The sequence below is a fragment of the Pelophylax lessonae genome, assembly GCF_965119305.1.
Source record: "Pelophylax lessonae genome assembly, chromosome: 4".
Classification (NCBI taxonomy): Eukaryota; Metazoa; Chordata; class Amphibia; order Anura; family Ranidae; genus Pelophylax; species Pelophylax lessonae.
The window spans coordinates 216185984-216207581 of record NC_138771.1 but is presented as its reverse complement, the minus strand read 5'-3'; the positions used below and the strand labels follow the sequence as shown (position 1 = coordinate 216207581).

The window sequence follows — 21598 nt, the reverse complement described above, 5'->3', positions numbered from 1 at the left end:
TACAAAACAGCAGCCTGCAAAACCTTGCGGCCAAAAGAGGCATCCGAAGATGCCAACAAATCCACCTTGTAGAAATTGGTAAAGGTATATACAGATGACCAAGTCGCTGCCTTACAAACTTGTACAACAGAGGCCTGATGGTGAAAAGCCCAAGAGGCACTCCGCGTTCTAGTAGAATGTGCCTTCACAGGGAAAGGAGGAACCTGATCCTTGATCGAATAAGCCCGAACAACCGTCTGCCTGATCCATCAGGATATGGTCGCAGCAAACGCAGCCAAACCTTTGAGGACCGTCCACAAGGACAAAGTGTCCGATTTTCTAAAGGACTCAGTAACCATCAGACAAACCCTCATCGCCCGAACCACATCTAAAGAATGCAAAGCAATTTCCTTGGGATGCTTAGGCTTAGGACATAAGGAAGGCAACACGATGTCTTCATTAAGATGAAAATCCGACACCACCTTAGGAAGAAAAGATTAGGGCGGAGGACCACTTTATCTCTGAGGACCACCAAATAAGGCGATCGACAGGACAGCGTCACCAACTCAGATAACTCTGCAAGCAGAAGTAATAGCAACTAGAAAGGCAATCTTCTGCGACAAGGAAGGCAGAGAAATCTCTCTAATATATTTTTAAACAGAGGTTTTTGAAGAACAGACAAAATCAGATTAAGATCCACGGAGGCAACGGGGATCTCCTCAGAGGAGCCAGATGACGCACCCCTTGAATAAAAGTTCAAATCAATCTATTAGTAGCCAATGGACATTGGAAGTAAATGGCCAAGGCCGACACCTGACCTTTGATAGTGCCCAACGTCAAGTGCTTCTCAACCCCTTTTTGTAAAAAAGGCCAAAACCCGAGCTATAGAAAACCAGCGAGGGTGCAGCTGCAGCGATTCACACCATGAAATGTACGATTTCCACGTACGGGCATAGATCTTCCTAGATGTCAACTTCCTGGCCTTCAAAAGGGTAGGAATCACTGAGTCAGAAAGACCTTTATCCCTCAATTCCTTGCTTTCAACAGCCAAGCCGTTAAAGCCAGGGACCGTAAAGCAGAATGGAAGATTGGCCCCCTGAGACAGCAGATCTTCCCGTAGAGGTAGTCGCCATGGAGGATCTGCAACCATTCTTACCAGGTCTGCGTATAAAGACTGCCGAGGCCAGTCTGGGGCTACCCGAACGACTGGAATGCCTTCCACCTTCACCCGGCGAAGAAACCTCGGCAGGACAAGCGGAGGGAAGGCATAAATCAGGCGATACTGGCTCCAAGGAGCCACCAAAGTGTCTGTGGTGTCGGCCAGAGGATCCTGAGACCTAGCCACAAACCGCTGAACTATCCTGTTGAGGCGAGACACAAAACAGATCCACCCCTGGAGTCCCCCACCGGGCACACAGGAGGTAAAAACACCTCCGGATGAAGGGATCATTCCCCTTGATCCAACACTTGACTCAGGTAATCCGCTTGCCAATTCTCCACACCATGAATGCGGACTGTGGAGAGAGCTGGAACATTTGCTTCCCCCCCAAACCAGAATCTCGGCTACCTCCTTGGCTGCCAGGACACTCTTGGTGCCCCCTTGATGATTGATGCAAGCCACAGCTGTGCCATTGTCCAACTGTATCCTAACCAGAGAACCGCATAGCCGAATAGTCCAATGGAACACGCAAAGCTTGATCACTTTCAGCTCCAGGATATTGATCGGCAAGGAAGACTCTTCCGTCATCCAAGTCCCCTGGGCACAGAGCTTCCCCAGCACTCCACCTCAGCTTGACAGGCTGTCGTCCGTGGTAACCACCGTCCAGAACAGTGGCAGGAAGGACTAGTCCTGACAGAGAACAGGTGACTGGATCCACCAGGATAGAGCCGACTTCGTGAGATGGCTCAAACAAATCTTCTGGTCCAATGACCGAGGATCCCTTTTCCATTTTGCCAGAATCTCTTTCTGCAGAGGTCTGGAGTAAGACTGAGCAAACGGGACTGCTTAGAAGGTTGATACTATCATGCCCAGGGCCCTCATGCAAGCCCGCAAGGAGGACTAATCAGTTTCCATTAGCAACCTGATCGCCCTTTGCAACTTCTGAAGATTTTCCAAGGGGAGAAAGACCCTCGCCAGAGCAGAGTTGAGAGTCAGCCCCAGATAAGTGACCCGTACGGATGGCATCAGAGCAAATTTCTTGAAATTGATCGTCCACCCAAATTCTTGAAAGGTCTGAACTGTAATAGAGATGTTGGTCAACAGATCCGAATGAGAGTCTGCTTGCAACAGGAGATCGTCCAGATATCCCAAAATTGAGATGCCTTTCTGGCGTAACAAGGCCAGCACAGGGCCTTGTGATTCAGGATTGGATGCGCCTTGCCCTCTTTTCTGGACACTGAACAGGCTTGAATAGAAACCTTGAGAGCATTCCTGTGGAGGAACCGACACGATCACAGCTTCCCGAAAATCTTTCAAACGCTCTGGAGACAGGTGAAGATTTGACTGAAAAAACCTGTCCCCTGGCCGGGACCAAAATTCGATTTTGTACCTGGAATAAATCAGTTTGCGAACCCATTTGTCTTGAACGAAGGAAGTCCAGGGTTCCTGAATGAAGCGCAGACGTCCCCCCACCCCAGAAATGGGTGAAGGCGCCCCTTCATACTGAAGAGGACTTGTCCGCAGCACCAGACTGATTGGACTTGCCATAGTGCTTCTTAGCCCCTCCAGAAGCTATGAACGGCTTACCTTTTTCTTGCACCCCGGTGGCACAAAAAAAAAAAAAAAAAAAAAAAAACTATGAGCAGTAAAGGAAGGACCCCGCTTAGCATGGAGTGTTTTACCTTTGGAGGATTGTGGAAGAAGCATACTCTTCCCGCCAGTCAGACCCTTGATCAACTCATCCAGTGAGTCGCCAAACAAATGCTCTTCCGGAAAGGGGACATCAGTCAAAGCTTTCTTGGAGGCTTGGCCAGCCGACCGGCTCTTCAGCCAAACCATGAGCCGCAGGGCAATCCCCACAGCCGAAACTCTGGCCACCAGGGGAGCCGCATCCAGGGGATCACTCACTGGTCCAAAAGTTCCATCAGTTCTGGGGGAAACACTTCAGGGTCCAAGTTCCCTTTCAGAACCTTAATCCATTCTGTAACAGTCTGTGATACCAAAACAGACAAACAACACGTGAAGATGGCAGGAAAGGTATTCCATCCGTCTGTCCACCGGATCCGTGAAAACCGGGGAATCTTCCACGGGCACAATAGTAGATTTGTTTAACATGGAAACAGTTGGAGACCGTATCAGCAAAAGGATACCGGCGTTTAAGCATTTCGGCCTCACTAGCACGTGCTTAACGTGCCGCCATTGGTCATTCACAATATCATTAAAAGTCTCAGGACAGGGGAAAACCTTGCCAGACTTTTGGGTCTTGCGGGAGCCAAAGGCCACCCGCGTCCCTGCCAGAGTGGGCTCATCAGACATTGTTAAAGGTTTCACTAGACAATCAGGGCTTCCACTAAAGCGCGTTCCAGTGATGCAGCTGAAGAAGACAGGTCCTCTTCACCATCTGATTGCGAGGACAGCGACCCTTCAGGTAGGGGGGCGTCCGTGATGACCACATCAGCCTCTGAATCAGAGGATTCCACTATTGATGGAGAAGGCAGTGGCCGTTTCCGGGTAGTAACCTTTTTCATGACAAAATCAACTTTTGTTGCCAGGCTTTCCAGAGCTGCTGAAATCGCAGCCAGCGATTGCGATCCGTACTGCCCGGGAGTCGCACAGAGTGGGTCTGAGGGTGAAATCAAAGTCTGGGACTCCATAATTAAAGTACAAAAAAAAGGAGAACTGTCACTTTAGGAAGCGCTTATCGTGGCTCCCACCCACCGGCGATTGTTGGGGTCTGCAAAGTCCCTCTTTAATATACACAGCAGAGTGTGTAGGGATATGTCCGCAAGTACTGTACCACCTCCAGGGAGAACCCTCTCGAACGACCTCTGCAGCATGGAGAAGAGGAAGTAATCTCGGCCTGCAGCAGGAAGAAGCATCAAAGGAAGGGACCTCGGCCTGGATGTAAAAGGTCACGCTGCCAGTGCAGTGAATACTACACAAAAATGGGTGCCAGTACATTTAAATGGGAAGCTCAGGGAAAATGGCTGCCCCATACAAGTCAAAGGGGAAATCTGCACATTGCCCACACTTAAAATGGCAGAGCCCACGGTGAGCCATGCAGTCAGGGACCCCCATAATGAAGAAGGTCTCAAGGATCTACACCAGACCCAGCAAGAGACAAGGTACTATTGCTTCCCCCTCAGGATGCCAGGCGCCCCAGTTACATAGCCCCCTGTGGGGATGGCAAAGGGAGAGACAGGGCACAAGGGCCAGTACCTGACATACCAGAGGGATCTTTTAGGAGGTACAGGTCCTATTTTCAACAGGAGAGGGCCCACATCCCCCCCAAGGCCACCAGGGGCAGGGGGGGGGGGGGTCACATTTACTCACCATACCATGGACCAGGTGGGCTCCGCTCCGGCAGACCTCCTTTCACCCGAAGTGGGGGGGTGCTGCCAGCCAAGGGGTATGCTGCGACTCAGGGCATTCCAGGTCGTTGCGTCCCGGCGAGGCATCCTCTCTCTGGCTCATCCCCATCTGGAAAGGGTCACCGTCGTGGCGAGGCCTAGTGCGGGACTATAATCTGCTCACGTTCGTAGGCCAGGCTGGGGGGACCATAAGGGTCTATATTATCCAGTGCGAGGCCCCAGCCGACATTGCTTGTAGATCACCAGGACAATCCCCCTGAACACTAACTAGCAAAGTGAGTAAAGAGAAAAAATATTCTGAAAAGAATAAAAACAGACCGGAGTACCAGCAGGAAACCCAGGTCCTACTCCTTCTCTAGGCAGAAACAAACGGGTTTGCTGAACTGAGTGTGTGTAGGGTTATGCCTGTGGGGACAGCCCCGAGGGCGTGCACGTGTAGATTTGTTCCTGCCTAGGCTATTCCTGCAGGGGGCAGCATAACCCATTCAGCTGATGAAGAGGAGGCTGTGTCTGTCAATGGACGATAGAGAAACCTTTTTGTTTAAATAAATGATGAACTGGGATTAAGTTCTATTATGCGAGAACTGTCGATGCACTCAAATATAGGAAAATGAAAAAAAAAAAAGAAAAAAAAAAAGAAAAACCAGACTGAGCTCAACCACAATTTAAAAAAATGTGCAGTGTATCCCTAGATAAATATATTATGAAAGGACCTAGCATAGTCAGACAAATGTAAAAATATAGAAAATTACTTTATTAAACACTAATAATTTGGAAAATACAAAACCCACTATCCAACTAATAAAATAAAATCATAATTGGCCAATTATTAAAAAACACAACCATGACAGCTGCAGGGAAGTTATGTAAACATCCCCCTCCCCCCCAAAAAAGGGGGGAAAGGGGGACACAGTCTGCAAAAACCAGATCAAAAAACAAAAAAAGTTCCTCCTCCATTAAAAAAAACAAAAAACACAACTTCTAAAAAACTTGATGCTCTTCAGGATTCCTAGAAGGGATCCTTTGAACAATATTCATCTATACACTAGTCCTGAAATATATTCTACCAAAGTCCATTAAAGGATTTTGTCATGGATTATAAGGGAATACAATCCACATATAGGCATTATAGGTGTTATGTTCCTTTGGGCTGTAGTATGGGAGAAACCTACATATGAACAATATGATGGATCTTTATATGTGGTTACATGCATTTAAAGTCCATGAGGGTGTCCTTTAATAACGTAGGTTATACGACCAGCCCCCATAAAGGCAGCATGGAGACAGAGTGTATAATGGCATATGTATCAAAGATTAGGCATAACTAGAAAACTCCAAGGGAGAGGTGCCTCTGTTTTCACATATGGCACTATGGCTTTCAAGCCATATAACACTCAGGCTAGTTCGCAATAGTTCAAACTATTGTGAATTGGATGAGGGTTTCCCCCGCATCCAATTCGCATGTCAGGAGATTGTGACCGGCTCTCTATGCACAGTAGTCCTGTGTGTCTTCTGGTCCATCTCAGGTCCAAATTCAGCCAAAAATTCAGTCTGAAATCAAGCCTGAAAATGGTGAAAAAGGAACAAACTGAAGCCCTGCTGCGAGCCGCTCTGTGCTCCAGTGTGAACCCCAGCCTTAAGTAGAGAAAATGTACTTAGCCATCCATGTGGTTTCTGAAAGGTCCAAGCTGTACTTGTTAACAAGTGGAGGTTTAGGAGTCCATATCCAAAGGGATCAAAGTCCCTCAGGTAAATGGGAGGAGGTATCCCAGAAGCTGGCAACATGGGGGCAAGGCTAGAAGCTTGACCGGTTTTGCCGGTCACGCCAGCTGCTTCAGAGGCAAGTGTCACCCATTTTAGGTGAGAAAAATTTGTATATACTTAAAATGGCCGCTAATGGTGCCAAAAAAATTGAATTTTTGTAAAATCTTACCTGTAAAATTCCTTTCTCTGAGTCCTCCGACAGTCGCCGCCTCTCCATATTCGTCACAATGGGGTAATTGACCTTTTCTCCGTAGGAGTAGCTAGGCAACAGAATATGTCAATATTAAAGCTTTTAGCATATCCCACCCCCAAGGGGTGGTCCCCTCAGTCAATACCCTCCTGCTTCCTGTATTCATACCTCAGTTTCAGTAGAATAGCAGTAGAGTACATAAACAAACCCCAAAAGAGGGGCGGGGGCGGCGACTGTCGGAGGACTCAGAGAAAGGAATTTTACAGGTAAGATTTTACAAAAATTCAGTTTTCTCTTACGTCCTCCGACAGTCGCCGCCTCTCCATATTCGTCACAATGGGGACGTCCCAAAGCAGTGTATGCATGAGGGGTGGGAAACGCAGCCGCGCCTAGGGCAACGCCGGACCCATATCAGAGAAAGTAACCTTACCAAAAGGAAGGAAACCAGCTGGGCAGCATGAAAAAAAAAAAAAAAAAAAAAAAAAAAAAAAAAAAACTTTGCTCAACAGGAGCAACAACCCATGAAGAACAAATAATCCAGGGATAAAAACATCCCAAACAGCCAAGGGCCCAAAAACAAGGGACCTTAAGGTACTGCCGCACTAAGAACCTTGCGGCCAAAGGAAGCATCTGCCGATGCCTGAACATCCACTTTGTAGAACTTTGAGAAGGTGTGAACGGACGACCAAGTCGCCGCCTTACACACCTGGACCACAGAAGCCCGATGATGACAGGCCCAAGACGTACTCAGAGATCTGGTAGAGTGCGCCATTCACAGGCATAGGAGGAACTTTCCCCTTCAAAGCATATGCCTGTTCAATGGTCTGTTTGATCCATTTGGCGATGGTAGAAGCCGACGCCGCCATGCCCTTCCGAGGTCCCTCAGGAAGGACAAAGAGAATCCGTCTTGCGAAAGGATTTTGTCGAATTCAGGTAAACCCTGATCGCCCGAACAACATCCAAGGAATGCAAGGCCACCTCCTTCGGATGCTTAGGCTCCGCGAAAAGTGAAGGCAAGACAATGTCCTCATTGAGGTGAAATTCCGAGATCCTTTTCGGAAGAAAAGGATTAGGTGGCAATACCACCTTATCCAAGTGAAGCACCAAATACGGAGACCTGCAGGACAAGGCTGCCAGCTCCGACACTCTGCGAGCCGAAGTGATCGCCACCAAAAAGGCGACCTTCTTGGACAACAGAGGCAATGAGATCTCCCTGATCTTCTCAAAGGGAGCATGTTGTAACACGGACAGAACAAGGTTCAAGTCCCATGGAGGCAAAGGCTCCCTCCGAGGAGGGACCAGGTGTCGCACCCCTTGGACAAAGGTGCCAACCAGAGAATTAGACGCCACAGGGCGTTGAAAAAGAATGGCCAGCGCAGAAATCTGACCCTTAAATCGTGGCCAACGCCAAACGCTGGTCCACACCCGTTTGAAGGAAAGACAACACCCGAGACACCGAGTATGAGCGGGGGGAAAACCCCCTGGACTCACACCAGGCAAAATAGGCCTTCCAAGTACGGTAGTAAATCTTCCCCGAAGAGGCCTTTCTAGCATTGATCAAAGTATGAATGACCTCCGGGGAGAGACCCCTATCCTTCAGGACCTCGGTTTGAACAGCCAGGCTGTCAAAGCCAGCGACTGTAAAGCAGGATGGAATATCGGTCCTTGAGACAGAAGATCTTCTCGAAGAGGCAGACGCCATGGAGCGTCGACCGCCAGATTCACGAGGTCTGCGTACCAAGACCTGCGGGGCCAGTCTGGCGCCACCAGAATCACCGTGAGCGGTTCCGAGGACAACCTGCGAAGGAACCGGGATAGCAACTGAATCGGTGGGAACGCATACATCAGTCGATACTGATGCCACGGAGCCACTAATGCGTCTGCCCGAGGATCGCGCGTCCTTGCCACGAACCTCTTCACCTTGTTGTTCAGACGAGACGCGAACAGGTCCACATCTGGAAGACCCCACTTCGCGCACAACATCTGGAAGACATCCGGGTGGAGCGACCATTCCCCCTGGTCCAGAGACTGGTGACTCAGATAGTCCGCTTGCCAGTTCTCCACCCCCGGAATGTGAACTGCAGATATCGCCGGGACGTGCGTCTCGGCCCAAGACAGAATGTCGGCTACTTCCCGAGCCGCTCGGGCTCTCCTGGTGCCCCCTTGGTGGTTGATGTAGGCCACCGCTGTGGCATTGTCCGTCTGCACCCGAACCGGACGGCCCTGAAGCCTGTCCGTCCAACGTCGAAGGCAGAGATTTATCGCCCGCAATTCCAGAATGTTGATCGGAAGGGAGGATTCCCCCTCCGACCAAGTACCCTGGGCGGACAGAACGCCCAGAACACCACCCCAGCCCGACAGGCTGGCGTCCGTGGTGATCACCGTCCATGAAAACGGACGAAAAGACTTGCCCCCCGACACCGCCAGGGACCGTAGCCACCACAGAAGATCTCTTCTGGTGCGAGGACTCAACGAGATCTGAAGATCCAGAGATTGTGGTCGCCCGTCCCACCTGGACAGGATCTCCGACTGGAGACCCCTCGTGTGGAACTGGGCAAAGGGAATCGCCTCGAAAGCCGAGACCATCAAACCCAGACACTGCATGCCCGTCCGGAGGGATGAGCACGGAACGTCCCAAAGGGACCTGACTTCGTCCTGAAGTGTCCTGAGCTTGTCCTCCGGTAGGAAGACCTTCGCCTGGACAGAGTCCAGGATCATTCCCAGATAGGGAAGACGAACCGACGGGCACAGCGTCGATTTTGGGAAGTTTATCGTCCAACCAAACTCCTGCAGAGTCTGCATCGTGACGGACAGGTCCTTCACCAGACCCTGACTGGTCGCAGACCGAACCAGAACGTCGTCCAGATACCCCAGGATTGAGATACCCTGGGCTCTCAATAAGGCCAGAACCGGTGCAAGCACCTTGGTGAATACCCGCGGAGCCGAAGCGAGACCGAAGGGTAACGCCATGAACTGGTAATGATCCTCCGCAATGGCGAATCGAAGGTACCTCTGGTGACCCTCGAAAATGGGGATGTGAAGATACGCATCCTTCAAGTCGATGGATGCCATGAATTCTCCCGGAACTAGAGCAGCCACCACCGAGCGCAGGGATTCCATGCGGAACTTGCGAACCCGCACAAAGCGGTTCAGAGCTTTCAAGTCCAGAATCGGACGTACCTTGCCCTCCTTTCTGGGCACAGTGAACAGATTTGAATAAAACCCCCAAAATCTGTCCCGATGAGGCACCGGAACCACCACTCCCTGAGCCCGCAGGTCCCGCACCGCTAGGTTCAGATCCCGCAAGCGCTCCGGAGACAGCTGAAGATTTGAGAGAAAAAATCTGCCCACCGGCCGAGAGAGAAACTCGATCTTGTATCCAGACCGAACGATTTCCTGAACCCACCTGTCCCGAACGCGGGCCATCCAGGGTTGAAGAAAACCGAGCAAACGTCTCACCACCCCAGAGCTGGGTGAGGGCGTCCCTTCAGGCCGCGTTGTTATGGGCAGCGGACCCGGACTGGCCAGACTTCTGCTTACCTGCCCACGGTTTCTTTTGGGAGCCTTGACCCTTGAAGGGCTTGCCCTTATAGTGCGACCGAAAGGCACAAAAGGACCCCTGAGAGGGCCTAAACGAAGCATGCTTCTTACCTTGAGCGCCCTTAGCCTTGTAAGAGCACGCTCTTACCCCCAGAGATCCCCTTAATCAGCGTATCCAGTGAGTCGCCAAAAAGGCGGGAACCCGTATAGGGCAAATTAGCCAAAGTCTTGCGAGAAGATTGATCCACAGACCAACATTTCAGCCATTTGTGCACACGCGCAGCCAAAGGAATTACATCTAATTCCGCATCACACAAATACATGACACCCTGATGAATCTGATCCACCATAGCCAATGTTGTCGGCGGGGCAGAATCAGTCACCAGGACGCGCCTGAGTACCTGCGTCCAATCCGCGACAGCCTGAGCTGCCATAAGGGAAGCAAAAATAGCTTTTAGCATGGAACCAGTAACCGAGTAAGTATGGCGGGCAAGAGACTCCAGTCTCCTGTCCGTAGGTTCCCGGAACACCGGGGTATCCTCTGCCGGAATCGCAGTGGATTTATTCAAAACCGCCACCGCGTGATTCACCGGAGGCGGTACACACCAGCGTTCATCAGTGGCGGGCGTGAAAGGATAACGCAGCTTGAACCTACTTGGCACAGCAAAAGGCTTTTTTAGATTGCGCCATTGTTAACTAACAGCGCGCTGAAAATCCTCAGTGCAAGGAAAAACCTGTGATGTTTTGCGTCTCCGCTGTGTCCCATAGGAAGCCAGAACGGCAGGCGGACACGGCTCATCCTGTAAATGCAACGTTTGTTTGATAGAAGCAACCAATTCATCCATGATTGCAAGCTCTTCAGACGAGCCAGGGGGGAATCATCAACCCCCTCAACCTCTGCCTCCCCTTCCGACCCTGCAAAGTCCAGGGACGAACGGGACCCCGATAAGGGGACCCCGGCCATAGCAGCCCCATCACCATCGCCCTCTGAATCAGAGGAGATTGAAACTCTGGGCTGTTTTGTAGATTGAGCAGCCACAAGCATCTGTACCTGAGCAGCAAGGTTAGCCACAACTGTGGCCAAATCGCCCCCCTCAGGGGAAACAGCAGCAGCCCCTTGGCCTCCCAGCAAAGTGGGAGGAAATTTGCTTTCCTGAGAATCCATGCCCCCAGAAGTGTGCAGGAGAAAAAAGGGTAACTGCCCCTTTAAAAGCGCGGCGAGCGCAGCCCACCGCTCACACACACCAGCACAAGCCGACCCCCACAAGGAAAATTACAAACTCAGGCAAGGAATACAGGACTAAAGAGGATAAAAACCTGCAGAGATCACTGCTGCTGCTGTATCGATCGGTGTGCCCAGGGGAAAAGGAAGTGATGCAACAGAAGCCGCTCCTATAAAACCTATGGAAGGCTACAAAAAAATGGCCACCGGGGGAGGAAGTAAATGCAGTGCTACATGAGGCCGGAGCGATCGCCGCCAAAATGGCGGCGCTTGGCGCCAAAAACGCCGCTCCCAACATACAGAAGAAGCCCTCATATGCCTGCAGCTATTAATAAAATGGCGGACCGCGGCAGCGGCCGCCGCATGTTGCACCAAACATGTACCACAGCATGCCCTACAACATACAGCATGTCACACAGGGAATCACACAGTTTGTAACACAGAACAGTGCATAACAGCCCCCCTCCTTGCAGCCCACAGCAGCATCCAGACAGGGAGCCCAATAGTGTGAACAGACATGCAGGGTTACACAGTCCCAGACTGACACCCACTAAAACAGACAGGTCCCCACACAGAGTACACTTACCTTCTGAATGGCGTGGGGAACCTGCACAAGCGATCAAGCCACTGCACATGGGACAGGGAGAGTCGCAGCCAGGACGCAGCAGAACTGCGGTGCGAAACCGCATGGCGTCCAGTGAGGTAGCCACCTCACCACAGCATCCCTGCAGCAAACAGGGATGGGTCGTTCACCTATGCCAGGAAAAAATACCTGACTGAACGCTCGATGGCAGGCTGGGAAGCCACTGGCCCACAACCTGCGACCAGGGGGGCCAGCCCGAGACCCAGCCCGCACGATCCTCTTCATCAGAAGAACTAACTAATGCTGACAAAAGTAACAGCTAAGTAAAGAGAAAAAAACTCAAATAAAATCAAAAAGAAGATAAAGGCTGAGACAAAATGCCCCAGCACAGAAACAGCCAGCTAACTCCTGAAAGCTAGACAATGAAACTGAGGTATGGATACAGGAAGCAGGAGGGTATTGACTGAGGGGACCACCCCCTGGGGGTGGGATATGCTAAAAGCTTTAATATTGACATATTCTGTTGCCTAGCTACTCCTACGGAGCAAAGGTCAATTACCCCATTGTGACGAATATGGAGAGGCGGTGACTGTCGGAGGACGTAAGAGAAACATCATGTTTATACAACTTGCCTGCAGCTGCCATGTTTGCGTTTTTAATATTTGGCGAATTGTGATTTGATTAGTTGGATAGTGGGTTCTGTATTCTCCAGCTTATTAGTGTTCAATAAAGTCATTTTCTATATTGTTACATGTGTCAGGCTACTTGGCTAGGTTCTTTTATATTTTTAAAATATATTTATCTTTTAATATATTTATCTAGGGATACACTGCACATTTTTTCACATTAAGGTTGAGCTTTCTGGCTTTTATTTCTTTTTCTTAGTGATGTACAATTCCTTCTGACTCTAGAAAGTTGGCATTTAGGTATGTTCTTTAGCCAAATCAAGTAATGTCCACTGTTAAAAATAGCTATCTGTAGATAAAATAAACCTTAGTGGAGAGATGGTCACCATCCCTTTAAAGCAAAAGGTTGAGAAAATGAATTTCACCCCTATCTACCTGATAATCCAATTTTGATGTTGTTTTTATGCTTATTCAAATGTGCCATCATCAAACCTTCGTTTTCTAAAAACAAACTTATCCTCCCATTTTGCCATTAAAATATTAGCTAAGCTAGGTGCAAACTTGGCACCCATAACTTTTCCTTTTTTTTTTTTGTGTGAGTAGAACTGTCCCTGGCACAAAAAAAAAAAAAAAAAGGCCAATTTAATGCAAGCATAGCATCCTCACGTTGGATATTAGCATACAGAGCCGCCACATCGGCAGTCACTAGTAATACTTTAGATTTATAACTAAAATCCACTTCCTGCATTGGACGCATTATATTCTTAGTGTCTTAACCACTAGCGGACTGCCCAATGCAAAAATATTGCGAAAGGGTGGCTGCTCTGTGCCAGATGACTATTTATAAGTACGTGCTCCGGCATTTCCAGGTAGGAAGCACACGCATCCCTGCTCCATCTGTGCTGTGATTCGGTACAACACGTGCTCTGTCAGCAAGTCCCGGCCAATGAATTATAGTCGGGACCTGCTATTCGGCTTAGCAAATCATATTACAGAGCTCTGTGTTTACTAACACAGTGCACTGTACACAGAGAAGGGAAGCAGCTGTTTTTATCCTCCCTGCTAACATAGATTAGTAAAAGCAGCACACATTACACATTGTTAGGTACACAGTTAACCCCTTAATAGACCCTAGATGTTAACCTATTCCCAGCCAGTGTCATTAGTACAGTGAAAGCATATAATATTAGCACTGATCATTCTAAGTGTCACAGGTGTCAGTCAGTTCCCTGCCAATGTAAGTTAGAGACAAAATTACCTGCCGCACAGTCCCACTAAACATTGCTGATCACTGCTACTACTAGTATAAAAAATAAAATAAAAAATTAAATAAAGATTCCAGTATACACTCACCGGCCACTTTATAGGTACACCTGTTCAATTGCTTGGTAACACAAATTGCTAGACAACCAATCACATGGCAGCAACTCAATGTATTTAGGCATCTAGATGTGGTGAAGACAGCTTGCTGAAGTTCAAACCGAGCATCAGAATGGGGAAGAAAGGGGATTTAAGTGACTTTAAAATGTGGCATGGTTGTTGGTGTTGAAGTGCCTCCACCACAGGCTCAATGGCAAATAAGGCCGGGGAGAGAGGGCAGCCCTAGTCAGGGAAAAAGGCTCCGACAGATTACCCCCAAGTTTGAGAGCTGATGTCGGATGTTTGCATAATGTCTGTAGCCAAGTAATAAAGACCAGAGGGAAACCCATTCTGCGGAGGACCTCCCATAAGAAAGGCCATTCAACTGTGTAGCAAGCAGTGTCAGAAGAAAAAAAAAACCCAACCCAACTCCTATATAGAGGGGCGGGTGCTGCATCTGTTAATGAACTTCAGAGAAAAGGCTTTTACAGCAAGTCAAAAATCAGTTCTCTATCGTTCATTGACAGACACCGCTCCATATTCTTCTTAACCATTGGGACATCCCAAAGCAGTATTACCATGAGGGGTGGGAAAACCAGGTAACAGAGCTCAACCAGGAACAACTGGAGCTCACCTAGAAACATACACCCTCAAAAGAGACTAAATGCTCTCTTGAACACCAGCCTGCAAAACCTTGCGGCCAAAGAGAGCATCCGAGGATGCCAACACATCTACTTTGTAGACTTTTGTGAATGTGTGCACAGACGACCAGGTTGCCGCCTTGCAAACCTGATGGCGAAAAGCCCAAGAAGCACTCAGCGCCCTAGTAGAAACAGGGAAAGGTGGAACCTGACCCTTAAGTGAATAGGCCTGTACCACCGTCTGCCTGATCCATCTGGATATGGTCGCAGCTAATCCCTTCCAAGGTCTTTCCATAAGGACAAAGTCTGATTTCCTGAAAAACTTAGCAGCCGCCAGGTAAACCCCAACTTCCCGAACCACATGCAAAGAGTGCAAAGCAATTTCTTTAGGATGCTTGGGCTTAGGACAAAGTGAAGACAGCACAATGTCTTCATTCAAATTAAAATCAGAGATCACCTTAGGAAGAAAAGACGGATTTGGTCGAAATACCACTTTCTCTCTGTGGACCACCAGATTGAATTGGCAGCACTGTCCTGCCGTTCACCCTGACACTCGGCATGCAGAGGTAATAACCACCAAAAAGGCAACCGTATGACAGTGTAAGCAGAGGAATCTCCCTAATGTTTTCAAAGGGATGAACAACTGACAGTGCCAAGTTAAGATTCCCACAGAGGTAACGGGGACCGTATCGGAGGAGCCATATGGCAAACTCCTTGGATAAAGGTGCAAATCAAAGAATGCATAGCTAAAGAATGTTGAAAAAAACACCACCAAGCCTGACACCTTGCCCTTAATGGTACCCAAGGCCAACTGCTGCTCAACCCCTCTCTGGAGTAAGGTCAATATCATAGCCACTGAAACTGAGCGTGGATGCACCATAATCGATTCACACCATGAGATTTACATTTTCCATGTACGGTAATAAAATCTTCCTAGAGGTAGATTTCCAAGCCTTCAACAATGTAGGAATCACAGAGTCAGAAAACCATCCGTTAGACTTACCGGTAACAGTGTTTCTATGAACCTTCCATGACGGCAACACCTGAGAGATGAGAGGCTCCACCCTACAGGAAACAATCAGTTCAGCTGTTAAAGGCCCCACCCTGCCCCTTGTGTCTCAGTTGTAAAAAAAAAAAAAAGAAAAAAAAAAAAAAGAAGTTCTCCAACCGATTCACAAGGGATGAATAATCACTAGGTACTTACCACCTATGTTTATATTTTTTCCACACCCTTTTAACAGGGCAGGAAGTAGGCCTACCATCCTGGAAGGTTCATAGAAACACCGTTACTGGCAAATCTAACGGACAGTTTTCTCCTTTCACCTTCCAGGACAGCAATACATGAGAGGATAAAAAAAAAAAAAAGTAACCACAGGCCTACCTTAGGGTGGAACGCCCTACTGTGGAACCTTTCAGCCAAATGCTAGGTCTTGCTGAGACAGCACCTCCACCTCGGTAGTGCTTCAGCAAAGTGCCATGGCTGGACCAGGTGGCTGCACTGCGAATCTGTTCCCAAGAAGCTCCCGTTTTTTTGGCCCAGGAGGTTGCCAGTTCTCTGGTTGAGTGCACGTTCAGTTTTGCTGGGGCAGGAACACCTGAAACCTCATAAGACATGGTAAAGGTTTGCCTGATCCACCTAGAGACTGAAGCTTTTGACACTTGCAGTCCTTTTCTTGATCCAGATTTCAATAATCAAAAAGGTGATTAGATTTCTTAAACTCCCTGGTCCTCTAGATGTGAGGAGATGTCTCCTCACTTATTTAAACAATGAAATTTCATTTCTTTTTCATTCCTAGGATTATTACAAAATGATGGTAAAACTATTTCCTGCTTCCTGTGAAAGGAAAATGCTACCTTTGGCAGATATAGGGGATCTGGCCTGAGAATAATCCTATCTGGGAAGATCAAAATAAATGTTTTTTTAATTGAAAGACCTTGTAAGTCCACTACCCTCCCGGCTGTTGTAACAGCTAATAGGAAGGCTAGTTTTTAGGGACAAAAACTTAAAACGAACCTCTTCTATACAACACTTCTAGAACCCTAGTCAGGTCCCAAGAAGGGAACTTGTCCAGTGACAGGGGTAGCTCTAGCCCTGGCCATCAAAAATCTTTTAACTAAAGGTTCTTTTGCAAGTCTCGCGTCTAGAAAAACAGAGCTGCTATTGGTACCCGAAGGGTGTTAACCGCTACACCCTTCTCTATCCCCTCTTGTAGGAAATCCAAGATTATGGGGACAGAGTTGGAAGAAATTTGCTTCTGCCTACGCCAAGTAGAAAATGTTTCCCAAATTAGATCTTCCTCCTTACTGGTTTCCTGCTCAGGAGGAGTGCATCTATCACCCTGTCTAAGCAGCTCTTTAATCCCAAGAATCTGGCGCTCACTAATCAGGCCGTCAACTCAAAGAACTCCAGCCTGGGGTGCCAAACTGCTTCCTGCAATAGCAGGTCTGGGAGGTTCAGAAGCTTCCAAGGAGGCGCCACTGATAACGCTTTCAGGGTTGCAAACCACGCCCTCCTCAGCCCCCAAGGCGCAATCAAGAGGAGGTGAAGATCCGGGGAATGACTGAGTTTCTGTAAAACTCGAGGAATAAGAGTTCGAGGGGGAAAGGCATAGGCCAACTCGAAGTGCCATATCTGGGCTAGCGCATCCAGGCCCGCCCAACGTCCCTCTTTCCCACGAAAGGGAAAAAGAAACCTGTTTTGTAGGCTAGCAAATAGGTCTATTTCTGGGCAGCTGAATTTCTGGACTAGTGTCTGAAATACCTTGGGATTTAGTTCCCATTCTCTTATTAGATGTAATTATTAGATGTCTTATTGGATGGCGACTGAGGAAATCTGCTTCCCAGTTGCTTTCCCCTTTTACCTGAATGGCCGACAGGGAGATAACTCTTCCTTCGGCCCAGTCTAGGATTTCCTGGGCTAGTACCAACAGGGGTCTGGACCTGGTACCCCCTTGGTGATTCAGGTAAGTTACTGTTATAGCATTGTCCGACGGTTGAGAGCTGTTTTTGATCTTGTAACCCAATTGGATCAGTTTGTGGACCCGTTTGTCCTGAATCAAGGAGGTCTATGGTTCCGGAAAGAAACAAAGACGGGTGAGGATGCCCCTTCATGCAGAAGGGGACTTGTCTGCAGATATGGAGGGACCTGCTCTCAGCTTACCCAACCACGTCTTCTTGGAACCCCCAGATGATCTAAATGGCTTAGATACCTTCTGCGTGCCAGAGGCACAAACGGGCTGCCTGTGCGCTGAAAAAAAAAAGAAAAAAAGGGGCCCTGTCTGTGACGTGGAGACTTGCCCTTAGACTGAGGAAGAAGAGTACTCTTCCCACCTGTAAGCCCTTTAAAAAGTTCATCCAACGAAGAAGCAAATAGCTGGTCCCCTGTAAAGGGGAGACCTGACAGAGCCTTTTTACAAGCCTGGTCCGTAGACCAGCTTTTTAGCCACACCATGCATCTAATGGTCATCCCTACTGCAAGGGGCTGCATCTAAAGACGCATCACATATAAATAGTAGGGCTTGGACCATTTGGTCCTTTAGCCACGCAAGGCTCGTGGGAGGGATTCTGCTTCCAAATCACTTTTTAGTAACTTTGCCCATTCCGTTATGGTCTGGGACACCAGAGTGATAGCAAAGACCGGTCTAAGTATTGAATCCGCTATTACATGTAAGTGGCGGTCTCAATCCTTCTATCAACAGGGTCTTTAAAGACCGGAGACTCCTTCACCAGGACCACAGTATATTTGTTCAGTCTGGAGACCGGATGGTCCACCTTCAGTGTAGCAGTCCATTTATTGACTACAACATCCGCAAAGGGGTAGCACCTCTTAAAGTGCTTCAGCACCACTTACTTGTTTAGGGCACCCCCACCCCATTACCTGTAGGGGGGGGGGAGAAGCCCAACTCTCACGCAACTGTCCTGGAAGAAGATTACATGGGGAAAGTGTGAAGAGTACATTGATAAATTTTGTTGTGTGTATACAAATCAAAGTATTCTCTCCTAAGTCAGTGTAAAAACTTTTCCTCAATAAAAAAGGTAAAGAGGAGGATGTTTCCAAGGCGAGTTCTGAACAGGGTCAGGGAGGGGGGGGGGGGATGCAGGGGGTGTGGAGTTTCTGGCCTCTGGAAACAAGGTTCTAGGACCAATGACATTTTTTCCAAATAAATCACACATAAGGAAATCTGCTTTTGTCAGACAGGCTGCATAGTGCATGCCGAAAAGGGTGCAAGAGTCGGGGGTTGGTGTCATAAGATATAGCCCTGAAACAGATGCTGCCCAGAGCAGTGTTTTGGCATTTACTATAGGCTGTCTGTAGAATATGTTGTTTGACCCTTTTTTTCCAGCTCCCATGCACCTGTGATCCACCATTGCCAAGTGAATGGATCACCACAGAATGACATTCTACTGGATGAGGTTTTACATGTCCAGGTACAGGGGCCTCTAAAACTCAAACTGTGTTCCTGTCTCTGTAGTAGATAACAGCTGAAGTGCAGCAACATAGTGTGTGCATTTTTTGGCTGAAAGGGTGGGCAGGAATGCTTCTTCCAGGAGGTGTACTGAAGTCTAGATAGGAGGAGAAAAATTCAAATTGCTCATGTTGAGAAAATGTTAGAAACCAGTAAAATGGGGCACCTCTTTAAAATGAGGCACCTCTTTAAAGTGAACCATTCCTCTGTCTACAAAACTGCAGTGTGCTACACACTGCAATTTATTTTAATAAAAGCCAGTAACTGTGCTGTATGATTAAAACACCACATTAGCTGCTTGGAAGAGTGGAAATGCTAAAGCAATCCTAATGCCTGCATTTTCTGCCCTCTAATAAATCAATCAAAATATATTTAAACACTTGACAAGCCCCTTCACAGCTTCCTGACCTACATTAAAAAAAAAAAAAAAAAAAAACACATCAATAATATGCTTTATTTCTAACTTTACAAAGAAACTCTAGCACTAATTTATGCATTCTATAAAATTATCCATACTTGCGTAACTAAGGTTCTATTTAAAATGGTATCCGAAGAGGGAAACCACGCTTTCATACAACATTCGGTAGAGTGGATGGGATCATTTTATAGATGAAGCATTCTTTTCTATGCAGATAACTGCAATTTGCAGTTATCTTTTTGCTTCTACAGCTATGATTTCCTCACATAAAAACAGAGGTCCAAGATTACACCACACAATCTTTTTGGTAGGCACATTGGTAGACATGTGGAATTACTCTACAAATTATCAAAAAACAATGCATGCACACATTAAAAAAAATTACCTTGATTACAGCAGCCATGGTGGCGATGATCAGTCTGGCAATACTTATCCCTCACCGTCACTTTTTGAGGAGATAACCTAGTTTCTTCTGTGTCCATTGCATGACTGCTCTGCTGTAAAATAAAATCTTACATTAGAAAGCAATCTTTTGTTTTGCCAACACAGCACAATGCACAACTTAAATACACATGCGCTTTCACGTAACATGCAAGGATGCAGCTAAAAACGATAAATTTGTAGAATACCTTTCTGCGCAAATAGTGCATCTTCCGAGAAGTAATGTTATTTTTTTCCATGGTTTAATTTAAGGCAAAGGAAGAATTATTAAACTTGCTGCGACAGACTGTAAGAGAAAAGTATATTTTATGCAGTAAGCAAGAAGAAAATGAAATGATTGCAAAAAAAGATGTTCCATTGCAACTTGGGTTGCAATCAAATTTCTGCCAGAGAAGAATTTTAGTAGAATAGAGCCATAAAATAAAAAAAATACACACCCAATTTGGGTTTTTTTACGATCCCTCAAATCTTGAAATGTGCATAAAAAATTAAAAAGTACGCTTGTCATTTCAAGGTAAAGCTTATTTAGGCACCCCTACTACAAAGAAAGAAAATCAGTAATATAACAGTTCCTTTTGGCATATCTGCCTTACTCATGGAGCCCTAAAAGAATTCCATGTAAAATCGTACCTTCCTAAAAAAAGGGGCTACTTGATAGCTTCAGGGGAGTGGGCAGGAAAGCAGAAGGCAAGTATTGGCAATTGACAGGTGAGGTATTGTAAGCTCTGGTGAGGAACTTAGCTGTGTAACTAGGTGACAGATAGCCCTCTGTCCTAATAACAAACCCAATACCAGTACCTGTCTAACCTTGCTGTATCCCTGCCCCCCCCCCCTTACCGGAGCAGTCATTTCCCTGGCAGCTAGGGAAGGGCGCCTGCTCCAGCACTGCCACCCCTGAGCTGATATGCCCAACATCATGCAACTTGGCATATATTTCTTGCAACTTGCAATAATTTAAGACTTTACACAAAGTCTCAGAAAGCTTTCCTTAAGGTCTTCATGTTATGGTGGTTGAATACTATATTATTGTAAAAACATATTCCACACTTTTTCCAAAACACAAAAGTGGCTTTGGAGGGGAAAAAAAAAAAAAAAAAAAAAAAATTTTCATACATTTTTTCAGTTTTTCTTCAAGGCCTTCCCATCCCTAGGTACATCATGATGCACAATGACGTGTATTTAGGTCAATGAAAAGCACATCAAGCTAATATACAAAGCTGTAAATCTTGCCTGCTGTTGTGTCTACAGGACAAGTAGTAAAGGGAAATCTACCCAAAAGGAATAGATGGGTGGGAAAAAATAAAAAAAACAAAACACCACACAACATCAAATCAATATTTGGTGTCCACCCTTGGTCTATAAAAAGAGCATTCTCCCAGGCACGCTCTCATACATTTAAAGCATATGTATGGTTACATACAGATAAAAAAAATTACATACATACATACACACATTATATATACACACACACACACACACACACACACACACACACACACATTTATTACAGTGCCTTGCGAAAGTATTCGGCCCCCTTGAACTTTGCGACCTTTTGCCACATTTCAGGCTTTAAACAAAGATATAAAACTAATTTTTTGTGAAGAATCAACAAGTGGGACACAATCATGAAGTGGAACGAAATGTATTGGATATTTCAAACTTTTTTAACAAATAAAAAACTGAAAAATTGGGCGTGCAAAATTATTCAGCCCCCTTAAGTTAATACTTTGTAGCGCCACCTTTTGCTGCGATTACAGCTGTAAGTCGCTTGGGGTATGTCTCTATCAGTTTTGCACATCGAGAGACTGAAATTTTTGCCCATTCCTCCTTGCAAAACAG

At 47.1% G+C, this 21598-nt stretch overlaps 1 protein-coding gene across 3 annotated transcripts in view; it reads right to left on the bottom strand.

The window, feature by feature from the left end:
• Positions 1-21598, bottom strand: part of ZNF800 (zinc finger protein 800) — a 124216-nt gene that overhangs the window by 59022 nt on the left and 43596 nt on the right. Inside the window, exons 2-3 of one of the 3 annotated variants that reach the window (XM_082254769.1) lie at positions 19948-20045; positions 19704-19815 (exon numbers count right to left, since the gene is read on the bottom strand). In XM_082254769.1, the coding sequence (XP_082110895.1) occupies positions 19704-19815; positions 19948-19998 (163 nt within the window). In that variant the 5' untranslated portion in view covers positions 19999-20045. The remainder of the gene's footprint in view (positions 1-19703; positions 19816-19947; positions 20046-21598) is intronic. The other 2 variants (XM_082254771.1, XM_082254770.1) reach the window with 2 other exon arrangements.